The following is a 12,282-nucleotide window of genomic DNA, read 5'->3' as shown; positions in this document are numbered from 1 at the left end:
CAAAAAGTCCTCTGGAATTAACCTTTGTTCCAGATTGTTCTTATAAGCCAATCACATGATTGTTAACAGCGTATTGTGGGATACAGTATGCAAAGTAAGTGGCAGCGGTTGTTCTGTTTTTCCATAAGTGCACTCGGTGGAGTTACCTATGGCGAGGCCGTCGCTAAAGTTGTGCATGCCGTCTCCCATGATGACCATCCAGGCGATGCTGGCGATGCCAGCGTCCTTCATCTCCTGGTCTGAGTGGCAGTTTCCCCCGTGAGAGTGGCCGTGTCCGTGAGAATGTCTGTGGCCGTGGCCGTGCTGCTTGGCCATACGCTCCTCCTCTTTGGCCGGCGACGGCTGCTCTTGTTGGGGGTTCGTGGGGGCCAGCGGACTCTTGTTGGTGGGAGAGTCGGGTGTTTGGAGCTCGGTGAGCTGGGTGTCGTTGTGGCTGTTGTCGCTGGAGATGACTGTGCATTCTGGGTCTGGGTGAGAGAACGTGACAGAAACAATCCCAGACATGGAGCTATTTGAAAGTGTGTGCAGCTGAGCGCTTCTTACCGTCACCGAGTGGCTTCAGGTGAAGCCATTCTGCGTCCGAGCGCCGATTTAACTTGTGATCTGACAGCTTCCTGCCAATCTTTCCTTCTTCACTCGCTTTCTTCAGGCCCTGTGAGCAACGATACAATTTCACATTCAATTCACAGACACTCATTACATGTCAGATAAGTATGTATGTATATATATATATATATATATATATACCTCAAAAGAATCTAAAAAGAAAAAAAAAGAAGAATAAAACGTGTCCAGTGTGAGTGAGTGTGTTTTCATGAGCTTCATCCATCCTCCATGATTAACTCACCTTCTGGTCTTTGTAGTGCTTAAACATGCCAATACAGTGTTCGATGATGAAGAGGAGGTAGATGCCGGCCAGTGCTGTGAGCCCCTTCCACACTCCATCAAAGGCTGTTACCAGATCTGCGTCGTAGCTGGAGCCGTGACCGTGTTCGCCGTGGTCGTGTTGGCCCTGAGACTGAGGACAGGAGAACTGATGAGGATCTCGTGTTCACCAGCACAGAGCCGTTATAAGATCAGTGTCTCAAGCTGAGGAAATGATCAGAGTATAACTGCACAGTATAACTTATGGAGGGAATGAGTGGAGGTGACACCGGAACACTATCAAGCTTTTAATATAATTTGAAAGAACTTTTCTGATCATTAGATTATTGTGCAGCTACAGTTGCAAGAAAAAGTATGTGAACCCCTTAAGAATGTGTGGATACTAGGGATGGGCGGTATGGACAAAAAAATGTATCACGATAATTTCTGACATTTAACCCAATAACGATAAAAAAAATACCTTTCTTTCTTTCTTTCTTTCTTTCAGGCTCATTTCTTTCTTTCTTTCTTTCTTTCTTTCTTTCTTTCTTTCTTTCTTTCTTTCATGCTCATTTCTTTCTTTCTTTCTTTCTTTCTTTCATGCTCATTTCTTTCTTCTTTCTTTCTTTCATGCTCATTTCTTTCTTCTTTCTTTCAGGCTCCTTTCTTTCTTTCTTTCTTTCTTTCTTTCTTTCTTTCTTTCTTTCTTTCTTTCTTTCTTTCAGGCTCATTTCCTCAATTTATCATTTTTACCGTGAGATACAAATTCTTACCGTGGGGAATTTTTTTGACGGTTTATCGTGAATGGTAAAATATCGCCCATTCCTAGTGGATACTAGCTGTGTACCAGCTGTGTACCAGCTGTGTACCAGCTGTGTACCAGCTGTGTACCAGCTGTGTACCAGCTGTGTACCAGCTGTGTACTAGCTGTGTACCAGCTGTGTACCAGCTGTGTACCAGCTGTGTACTAGCTGTGTACCAGCTGTGTACCAGCTGTGTACTAGCTGTGTACTAGCTGTGTACCAGCTGTGTACCAGCTGTGTACCAGCTGTGTACTAGCTGTGTACCAGCTGTGTACCAGCTGTGTACTAGCTGTGTACTAGCTGTGTACTAGCTCGTAGGCAAAGCCTGGGTATCAGTACGGGAACAGGCACTAGCGAAGCAAGCTCAGTGCACGCATAGTTCTGTTTTGTGCAGGTATTAATACAACAACAGTAATCATTTACGACTGAAAACATCACTGAAAGGACATCAATCATTGGTTCGAGTTTCAGCTGCTGCTTTGTTGGTCTTTCTGGTGGCAGAATTTACATATTTAGAGTGAAAGAGCCACACTGACAGCTGATTGGATAAAAAGATCTTTAAGGACTTAAATCTATTAAATTATGAATTTATTTTCAGAAGGATCACTAGTGTTTTAAACAGAAAGAGCGTTATGGGGTAATAAGACTGTAATGTCTAGTGGGAACATTTTATTGACTCATTATTTAATGAGAACAAAACAAAAAAACTCCAGCTCTTAAACTATTTTCTGATACACAGAGATTTTGAGTCGACAGAGAATTTACCGTCTTTTACTCACATGACTTCACATCGTAAAGGGTTTTATTCAGGCCTACTCTACAGAGTTTGGTCCCGCCTGGAGCGACTCACATGAGGCAGCAGGTGGAGCAGGGCGTCGCCGCTGAGCGTTCCCACCGCCAGCGCCACCAGGAAGGTGAGGAGGAACTTGAAGCAGGACTGGTTGAGGATGGGGACGAGGACCACGCCGAGCAGAGACAGCAGGCTGATGATGGTGATGGACACAAATCCCCAAACCCAGATCCACACTGGAGACAGGAAGTATAAAGCACTTTATTTCTATTGCACCTTTAAAACAAAGTAACAAAACTCAACTATAAAGACAAACAGAACAGTTGGAAACAACAATACAAACAAGAAAATCTGACAATGACCGCCATAAAGCAGTTAAACACGCACAAAAATGAAATCAAGAGCTCATGTCATGAAAACATAAAAGATAAAGTAGAAATAAAATGAGAGAAACAGATATGAGACAGGCGTCTGTTGACATTTTTGAACAGTATTATGACTCTAAAGCAGGAAAGATGAATTCAGACTTGTATTGTTGAGAACGAGGTCGTCTCTATTTTAGTTGATCAGGTCATTTTTTTTCCTAAATAAAATCCACCGCAACTTTCACAGCTTTGTCATCATTTACTGACTGATTTTACTTTGCTCCAGAGGATATCGGTCCACGTGTCCTTGTGATGATATATGATGTTCAGCTTAAAAAAAGGTGACGTGTCGATTCATTTGAATTCCACCTTCTTCATTTTTCATTAAAGGCTGCAGCCTTGAGCCAAAAGACAAAGTGAGAAATGTACACAATCGTTTAACTGACAGTGCAAGACGCATTTCAAGACTACAGAAGACCGACTGAGAAAAAGTTTGCAAATCTTTCATCAAAGGCGAGCAACTGTTAAATGTAGAATAAAATTCAATGTCACACCCAAGCTGGAGCAGAGCTGCTGAATATTCATTAAAACGGGGTCCATGTAAAGTCCATCTTTGATGAAACAGACATCACTGTCTCAGAAGTGCGTATAAATACTAAATAAAAAATATTTTACCATGACGTATTGCCCGTTTTTCCCAAACGACTCAATAGGTCAAACTCTGATTGAGCTTTTTCATGGAAAGGCCACACAGAGCTGGGGGGAAAACACTGTTAATAAGTGTAAAAATGGCACAGCCTGATACACTCCCCCTCTTATGCATGTGGTCCAGCGTGACGCAGCTGGAGATGATCTGAAACATGCCTCAGGTCTGGGGGAATTTTAGAGAGTTAGTGTGCACTCGCACCTAGCCACTCTGCCCAAACCTGATGGTTTATTCACTCTGCTCTGTTCTGTACTCCAACACGGCAGTTCCTGGTCTCTTCAGGGCATCTATGCCATGTATGCATTAGGCATGGGACGATATGAAAATTTCATATCACGATATTAGTGGACAAAAATATCACGATTACGATATTATCACGATATTAGCGTGTCGCTTATAAAATTCTTAAAATGCAAGGAAAAACACTAACCGTGGATCCACTGGTTCCTTCAGAACATTTATTCTCAAATCATTCTCAACACAGTGACACTTGAGGTAGAGAACAAATAGTGTACTGTAAATGTTATGCATTACAAAGTGTAAACTATAGTACCGGTACTTATTTGAACTTTCTTTTTTTGTAAGAAAATACTTCCCTGAGAGTCGAAAGAAATAAGTGACAAATAGAAATAAAGTGACAAAGTAGAGCCAAATGCACACTGATTGTATTACTCTCTGAAACTTTAACAGTGGCTGGCTGCCTGCTACTTAGTACGGCTCTCTGGAAAAATAATAAAATAAAGGCACTGCTCTGTAGTATACAAAACAAAAGCTGCATGGCCAACACAAAGATTGAGTGAAAATAAATTGCCACAGTAGTCAAATGCACACGGATTGTACTACTCTCTGAAAAAAATATTAAATAAATAATAATAATAATAAATAATATTAATAAAATACATGAAAAAAATAACACTGGCTTCTACCTGGCTGGTAGCCTTGTGTGACCCAAAAAAAAAAAAAAAATTGGCGATAATTACAGTACCCCACGATAACGTTATCGCAGCCGTTTTTTATCGTATATCGCCCCATGCCTAGTATGCATGACATGTAGATGAGACAGTTCAGAGTGAAATTCACTTCAGAACAGAGTAATGCAGAAATGAGAGAGCTGTATCTGACCTGGAAACCCTACGACAACCACAAAGTCAGTAGTATTACCGTCAAATATTCTCATCTCTAGGGCCACGCAGGTGCTCAGTATAACAACATGATGACATGTACAGGCAACTATCGCATGGCTTCCAGGTAACTAGTTCAAAGCAGCACCTGCTTCGACACTGAGACCACCGCTTTTGTGTTTCTGAGCTGAGAGCTTGACCAAAAGCAAACACTTGGACTGAGCGGCTGCAGCTCATAAAGCAGGCCAAAGCCCAGCACTGGGGACCTTTAAAATATCTGGATTTGAAGCATTTATGTTCCAACACGCAGCGTTAACCCCGACTGACAGGTCTCTTTAGACGCAGACGCGCCTGATCAGGTTCAACCTCTGAAATGCCCGGCCTTTGTGCTCATCATATTTATTTTAATTAGGTATTATAAATGTTCTAGATCAGACCAAAAGTAGAAAGTGAATTTAACCAGTTTCCATCAGACATAACTGACCATAAACTCAGTAACCACGACGTGCAGCACTACCTTTCTGACACGTCTTTGCCTGATCTCAGCACCTCATTTGACTACCCTCATCATCATCATCATCATCATCATCATCATCATCATCATCATCATCAACCACCAGGGTGACAACTGATAATCATGATAAATAAATAAATAAATAAATAAATAAATAAATAAATAAATAAATAAATAGTGCATCATTTTCAGCATCAGGTTCAAATATAAAAAAACTAAGGAGGCAGCTATTTTGCATTAGTATTTGAATGCAGGTTGTTGTAAATCCCTCTGAAGACAAGCTGTCCGTCTTTATTCTTTTCATGTCGATAAATAGGAATTCCAGTTAACAAAGCAGCCTTCCTCTCCCCCGGGACACTCTCAAGCTCCTGTTTTCACATTTGAAACTCTGCATGAGCTCGACAACAATCAACTCCCTCTGTGGAAAAATCTCCTCTAAAGCAGGAACCGTTCTGTTTTTAAAGGGACGGAAAAGACTGATTATGTTTGTCACACCTCTGTGCACAGCAATAATATAATGTTTGATAATGCTTTATTTCTAGACTCATCTGATTTCCATGTGCAGCACAAGCAGGTGAGTTCACACACAAACACACTGTTGTGTATCATTCAAATACATACATTAGTTTACAAGTCTGGTTTGATTAACTTTATTTTGCACGTTAATGGTGACATTTGTTACGGAGGAGGTTTAGTTATTAGTGGTGAAATAAGGCAGCGGTGTGGTAACATTTGAAAGTTTGATCCCTTTATTAAGTCTGATTTCCACACTACTCTGGTGAAATCAACCCGTCAAAACTGAAAATTAATAATAAAAGCACTAATATATAGTCTATGGAAAAAAAAGAATCATATAACAATTAAAATTAGTGGTATGGAAATAGAAAGAGTATATGAAAATAAGTTCCTGGGGGTAATAATCGATGATAAACTTAGCTGGAAATCACACATAAATAGTGTAAAATCAAGAATGTCTAAAACCCTAGCAATAGTAAATAAAAACAATTTTTTTTTCTGTCAAAGAGCACAGTTTTTAATGTATAACTCACTCATAGTTCCATACATGACTTATTGTGTGGAGATATGGGGTAACACCTATAAAACAAATACAAACCCTATTTTTCTATTACAGAAAAGAGCGTTAAGGATAATTAATAAAACCGACTATTATGAACCAACAAATAATCTTTTTATTAAATATAATATCTTAAAATTCCATGATATAGTAGAGCAAAAAACTGTTTTATTTGCCTTTAAAGCCCAGCAGAAACTGCTTCCAAACTGCATTCAGGACTTGTTACAGATAAAAGAAACCCGCTATGACCTGAGGGAGAAACTCATGTTTGAGATGACGACAGCAAGAACTAATATTAAAAAGAGATGTACATCAATTAAGGCAAGAGAAATTTGGAATAGTTGTAATAACAACCTAAAAATGTGTCGCTCTATCGTCAAGTTTAAGAAATTGTTTAAAGAAAATATTGTAAATAAATATAAAACACTATAATTATAAAGTATACTATCAAAAACATTCTAGGATGTGAAATGTCAATGTTATATTTTGTCTTACTTATTTTTTTTTCTTCTTTATGTATTGTTTGTTTTCACTGAGTAAAAGCTAATGTCTCATATTTTTTGCTGATCAAAAGAAAAAAGGGTAGGCACTATAAGCTACGGCTTCAGCCTACACCTTTTCGGCAAAAGAAATGTTGATTTTTTTTTCTTCCTTTTCATCTTGTTCTGTACAAGCCGAAATAAAGATTAATTCAATTCAATTCAATTCTATGTGGATGTTCCCACAGTGTAAAGCCTCCGTGGTATGATGAGCAGTAACCCTTTAAACCTTGTTGGGTCTAAAACTACCACAAAGTGTTTAGCGTGTTGTGACTGGGTGTTGTGGTAAAATAAATAATATTGTCGCTGTGGGACGTGTCATGACACAATCCATCAGAACACTCATTCAGGAACTCTGAACATTTGGAAAAACAGATGACAGGAAGCTGGAATGACAATGAAATCAAGGTGAGCTGGAGCTTGTGTTTAAAACTACATTTCTCATATTAGTGACTTGAGCAGGATGAAGTCATCGCAATACATCTGTTGAGCCGCTGAGCAAGGCCCGTAACTCTAAAGGCTGAATTATGCTTCTGCGTCAAAATGGCGCCGTGCCTACGGCGTGTGGTTTGGATCGACGCAGACGACACGCCGTCACCTGCGCCGTCTCTGATGTGCACCTCCCAAAAATAGTAACTACGCGCCGAGGAGACGCAGACCACACGCAGACCGAGAGGGCTGTGATTGGTTCGTTTGAAAGCGAAGCATTTCCGGTTTCCGGTTTGAATCAGTAGTGAACTTCCAGGGCTCTTTTCTTCGTTTATATGTGATTTTTTTTGTTTTTGTTTTTTGCACAATAGTTGTCCTTATCTCTTTGATTTACTGTGACCGGAAAAAGTCGGATAAACCATTCAGAAAAAGATCGCTAACTAGCGGTCGCGGGGGGTACTGCACCGCGACCAAATGGAGAGACGGAGAAGTCTGAAGGGTTCAATACGGCGTCACGGCTGCAGCGTGTGCTCTGTGTTGGTGTGACGCAGAAGCATAATTCAGCCTTAACTGCTGCCCGGGCGCTGGGGCCACTGGCAGCCCACTCCTCCTAGTCTAACTAGTGATGGATTACAATTATATGATTTCCCCTTGGGGGATGAATAAAGGTAAAAAAAAAACTCAATAAAAGAGTAACAGTGGTCAGGAGAGATAAACATACTTTGAAATCAGAAATCTTGGTGTAATTATTGACTCAGACCTGAACTTCAACAGCCATCTAAAGTTTATCACTAAATCTGCCTATTACCACCTGAAAAAACATTGCTAGAATTAAGGGTATTCTGTCTAAACAAGACATGGAAAAACTTATTCATGCATTCATTTTCAGTAGGTTGGATTATTGCAATGGCATCTTTACAGGCCTTAACAAGAAATCAATCAGGCAGCTGCAGCTGATCCAGAACGCTGCCGCCAGAGTCCTTACAAACACCAGGAAACTGGACCACATTACACCAGTCATGAAATCACTACACTGGCTTCCAGTGAGTCAAAGGATATAGTTTAAAATCTTACTGCTGGTCTACAAAGACCTGAATGGTCTTGGACCAAAATACCTGCTTGATCTGTTAGTTCCTATGAAGCTCCCAGACCCCTGAGGTTCATCTGGATCTGGTTTGTTGTGTGTCCCAAGAACCAGAACCAAGCAAGGTGAGGCAGCGTTCAGTTATTCTGCTCCTCACCGGTGGAACAAACTTCCTGTAGACCTGAGGTCTGCTCCAACTGTCAGCTCCTTTAAATCAGGCCTAAAAACATTACTGTTTACTGAAGCGTACTCTTAAATTAAATACTTACCTGCTGTACTCTACTGCCCTTATTTTTAACAGCTTGTGCTTTTTATTATTTTACTTCTTTTCTTATCATCTTATTCAATCATATTTGTTATTTACTGTCTAATTATGCCTTGCCGCTTTTAATGTCAATGTAAAGCACTTTGAATTACCTTGTGTTGAATTGTGCTATATAAATAAATTTGCCTTGCCTTGCCTTGCCTTTGATACTTGTAGTTCCATACGGAGCAACAGGAACCAGAAAGGGACCAGTGTTATTTTGAGTGAAAGGTCACGTCACCTCTCTCCCAGTGTTGTACATGTGGGATTTATGTCTGACAGCAGCACAGTATACAGGATAACTGCACACATTAGCTTCATGATTTGCTCTTCTGAATCACTTCGTATCTTTCCCTGATTCACTGAGCCGATGTCACATGTCTGTTACCAAAAGATAACATCCAGAAGCACTTTAACAACAGTGGAAACAACAGCATGAAACGGAGCAGCTGCCATGAAGCTGATTTCTGCCTTTTATACAACTGCAACTTCCAACAAGAGGAAAGAAATAAGAACAATCTGCAGCAGAGGTTGTTTGGAGGGAAACTTCCAGCCACACGAGGAACACCGTTGCTGGATGAGACCCGATGAGCACGGATGGTCATGTGATCTGGGTTTACATTTAAATTGACACAATAGATGACCGGCGTCAGGGTAGTATTTTTTTTTCTTCGGGGGCGGGGGGGCTGTCGTGTGTTTGCTATATATTAAGTTGTTTTTGAGAGAGAGAGAGAGAGCGAGCAAGAGACAACGCTAGTTACGTTAACAGCACACCGGTGGGTCGGAGAGGTTTAGCAACCAGCACCGGGATGCCGGCGTTGTTGCGGGCGGGTGCACCTTCAGTTACAAAACAATTAGACTACCATATGTTCTGGACTATAAGCCGCACCTGTATATAAGCCGCATCTGCTCTATTAAAAAAAAATAATAATAAAAAAAAGATATACAAGCCGCACCTGTATATAAGCCGCATCCACTCTATTAAAAAAAAAAAGTATGCAAGCCGCAGATATTTCTGTTGTTCGATTAGATATTTACTACATGTACAGAAGGATTTTGAACTGTAAATGATGTACATGTTTGTACCTAAATAGATCCTTTCCTAACAGTGTCTTTTAACACTTTGCTGATTAAAACGGGACTGAACCAAGAGAAAATAACCGCTATTTATTTATCTATTTATCTGTTTGAAATCTGCTTCTACTTCTATCTGCTAAAGAAAAAAGTAGCGTATTCTTCTTTGCATTTATTTTGTCTTAGTTTTGATTCTAATTCCGGTTAGAGCGCCCCGAGCGGTGGAAGAAAAATCCACAGAATAGAACCTTTGTATAAGCTGCACGGTTGAAAACCTATGAAAAAAGTAGCGGCTTATAGTCCAGAAAATACGGTAATAACATTGAAATATGTCAATTCTGATATGATCATATTGTTAAAATGGATGGGGCAAGTTGGCTTACCGTTTTCAGGTGATACTTTATGTTTGATGTGGAGCTGTGATATTGAAACTGTTGCTTACAAAGTTTGCATTCAACATTTTTTCCATTGATTAATTCATCGACTAATATATCGACCAGTCGACAGGGAGATTACAGTCCTACAGGCCAAATGGTTTAATTTGACCAAAGTATTTTTCCTGTTCGATCATCAGTAGCTTCAGTGCTTCGCACAAGATCTTTACTGATTTACTGATTGCACACATCATGTAGAGATTGTTGCCATAAAGACAGACAAGCTGGACAACCTGCACTCGTTTTATCATCATAGTTCAGTCATCATAGATAACCTTGTTTAGTTGTTTCAATGTGGCTTACAACATGCTGCAAGTTTTCACGGCTGGCTGCTCTCTCATTTGTCGCCATCAAGCGTGTTGCCCTGAGAGGCAGCTGTACATCAGCTTGACAGTCCATCACCGCATCACTGCAGGTCCTTCACACTCGCACAGCTCATCTACTTCTCTATCTCATTACCTTTATGCACTCCTGGTTTTGTGTGTGCGTGAATGCACACGTGGAGGTGGGCGGGCGGTCGCAGTGCAACAGAATGTGGTGATAAAGGAACAGAAGAGAGAAGAAAGAGACCAACTGGTCTTTGGCTTCTCTCCAATTACGCATCTACTGCGAGCCACGGCTCAGAAAAATGGCCCATGGTGTCGCTGGGGTCCTTCTAATTGGCGCAGCACAAAGAAAAACGGGGGGGGAGGGGGGGACCAGCAAGAAACAACGGTGCATGTTCTGTGCTCCCCCATGAAGGCCAGCGGGAGGTAGATGAGACGCAGCTCTGCAGCGTGCGGTGAAGTCTACAGTCAAATCTTGGTGCACCATTTTTGAAAATCCAACAGCTCAGTTTTCCTCTAATGAGGAGCCACTGCTGCCCTTTTGACTTGTTTGTGCCGTCTTCCTTGTCATCATTACCATTTTTATGACTATTGTGAGTGATGGTACATTGCAGCCTGAGGCTCATGAGATCCAGGCTTCTCCAGAGCAGTGTGTGTGTGTGTGTGTGTGTGTATTTAATAATTAAAGGTACTTCCAATTTAACTTAAACATCTGCTGGGTTATTCCTTCCCAAAGCAAAACTTTAAAGTGCAAGTTCTCTGAAGCAGTAATGATTTTCTCTCAGTAAACCTGCACTTTCTTCACCGTATTCAAATTAAATCTGGCTGGGCAGAACATCTTATGACCCCTCACTTGTTATGAATTAAATCCACAGCAATAAACTGCAACCCGAGAACAAATGGTACAATGTGACAAAGTCTGACAGATTACAGTTCAGTTCCTCAATTCCCATCTCACTGATTTCTTTGTGGGATTGAAGTTCCACTAATGCAAAGAAGAAACTAGAACCTTGTTCACTTCCAAATGCAGATGTACCCACTGATTCTGCGTTTTACTTTATTTTTGTCAAATAAATAAATAATTAAAAAAAAAGCAGTCATGTCATGTGTTGTTCATCTGAGGTTGTATTTTAGTGCTTGTTATCCCGTGACCCTGCAAAGGATAAAGCGGGTATAGATAATGATGGATGGATAGTGCTTGTTATGGGGAAAATAGAACTTTAGAAGTGACAAAGGTTGTATTTTCTTCCTCACGTGATTGTCATTCTTACAAAGGAGCTCCAAAGTGTTACGCGCTTTTTAGCACGTTATTGGACCTGGTTTCATTTGTATCAGCTTTAATGGCTTTATGAGTTTAATTTCACATCATGTAACTTATTAACTAAGATAATGTTGATTTTCTTTTGACACGTCCCAGAACAGAAAGTCAATACTGACCTTAATTTTTTATAACTAATCTTGCAGCCTCACGTTTCTACTTATTTTACTAAATCAGGATGAAATTAGATTACAAACTAAGGGACATAATGACGAAAAAAAGATGCAAAAAGAGTTTGTGTTATATTTATGACAGGATAATTTATTCTAAAGGTGCATTCGTAGTGCACATTAGTTCATTTACTCTTGAGCAAATAAGTTGTAGCATTTTCTCAATTTTTCACCTTCTTGTTACAACAATATTCAAACGTACTTAAACGAGATCCTTCACAATACAACTGAGTGTCACGTACAGCAGGGTCAAAAACGTACGTCACAGGAAGAAGATCCCAGCTGACTGCTTGTTTCAGGACATGGTTAACATACATGGACTGATATTTTACTGGTGATTCTACGTATTTTATTCATCACTTTCAT

General features: G+C 40.2%; 1 protein-coding gene across 3 annotated transcripts in view; it reads right to left on the bottom strand.

The window, feature by feature from the left end:
* The window catches only part of slc39a10 (solute carrier family 39 member 10), a 52,289-nt gene that overhangs the window by 6,009 nt on the left and 33,998 nt on the right, over positions 1-12,282 (bottom strand). For all 3 annotated transcript variants that reach the window (XM_061723925.1, XM_061723927.1, XM_061723926.1), the window contains exons 4-7: positions 2,518-2,693; positions 848-1,018; positions 544-652; positions 147-467 (exon numbers count right to left, since the gene is read on the bottom strand). In XM_061723925.1, the coding sequence (XP_061579909.1) occupies positions 147-467; positions 544-652; positions 848-1,018; positions 2,518-2,693 (777 nt within the window). The remainder of the gene's footprint in view (positions 1-146; positions 468-543; positions 653-847; positions 1,019-2,517; positions 2,694-12,282) is intronic.

The sequence above is a fragment of the Cololabis saira genome, chromosome 6 (assembly GCF_033807715.1).
Source record: "Cololabis saira isolate AMF1-May2022 chromosome 6, fColSai1.1, whole genome shotgun sequence".
Taxonomy (NCBI): Eukaryota; Metazoa; Chordata; class Actinopteri; order Beloniformes; family Belonidae; genus Cololabis; species Cololabis saira.
Note: the sequence above shows the minus strand (reverse complement) of the source record. Positions and strands in the feature narration are given on the sequence as shown.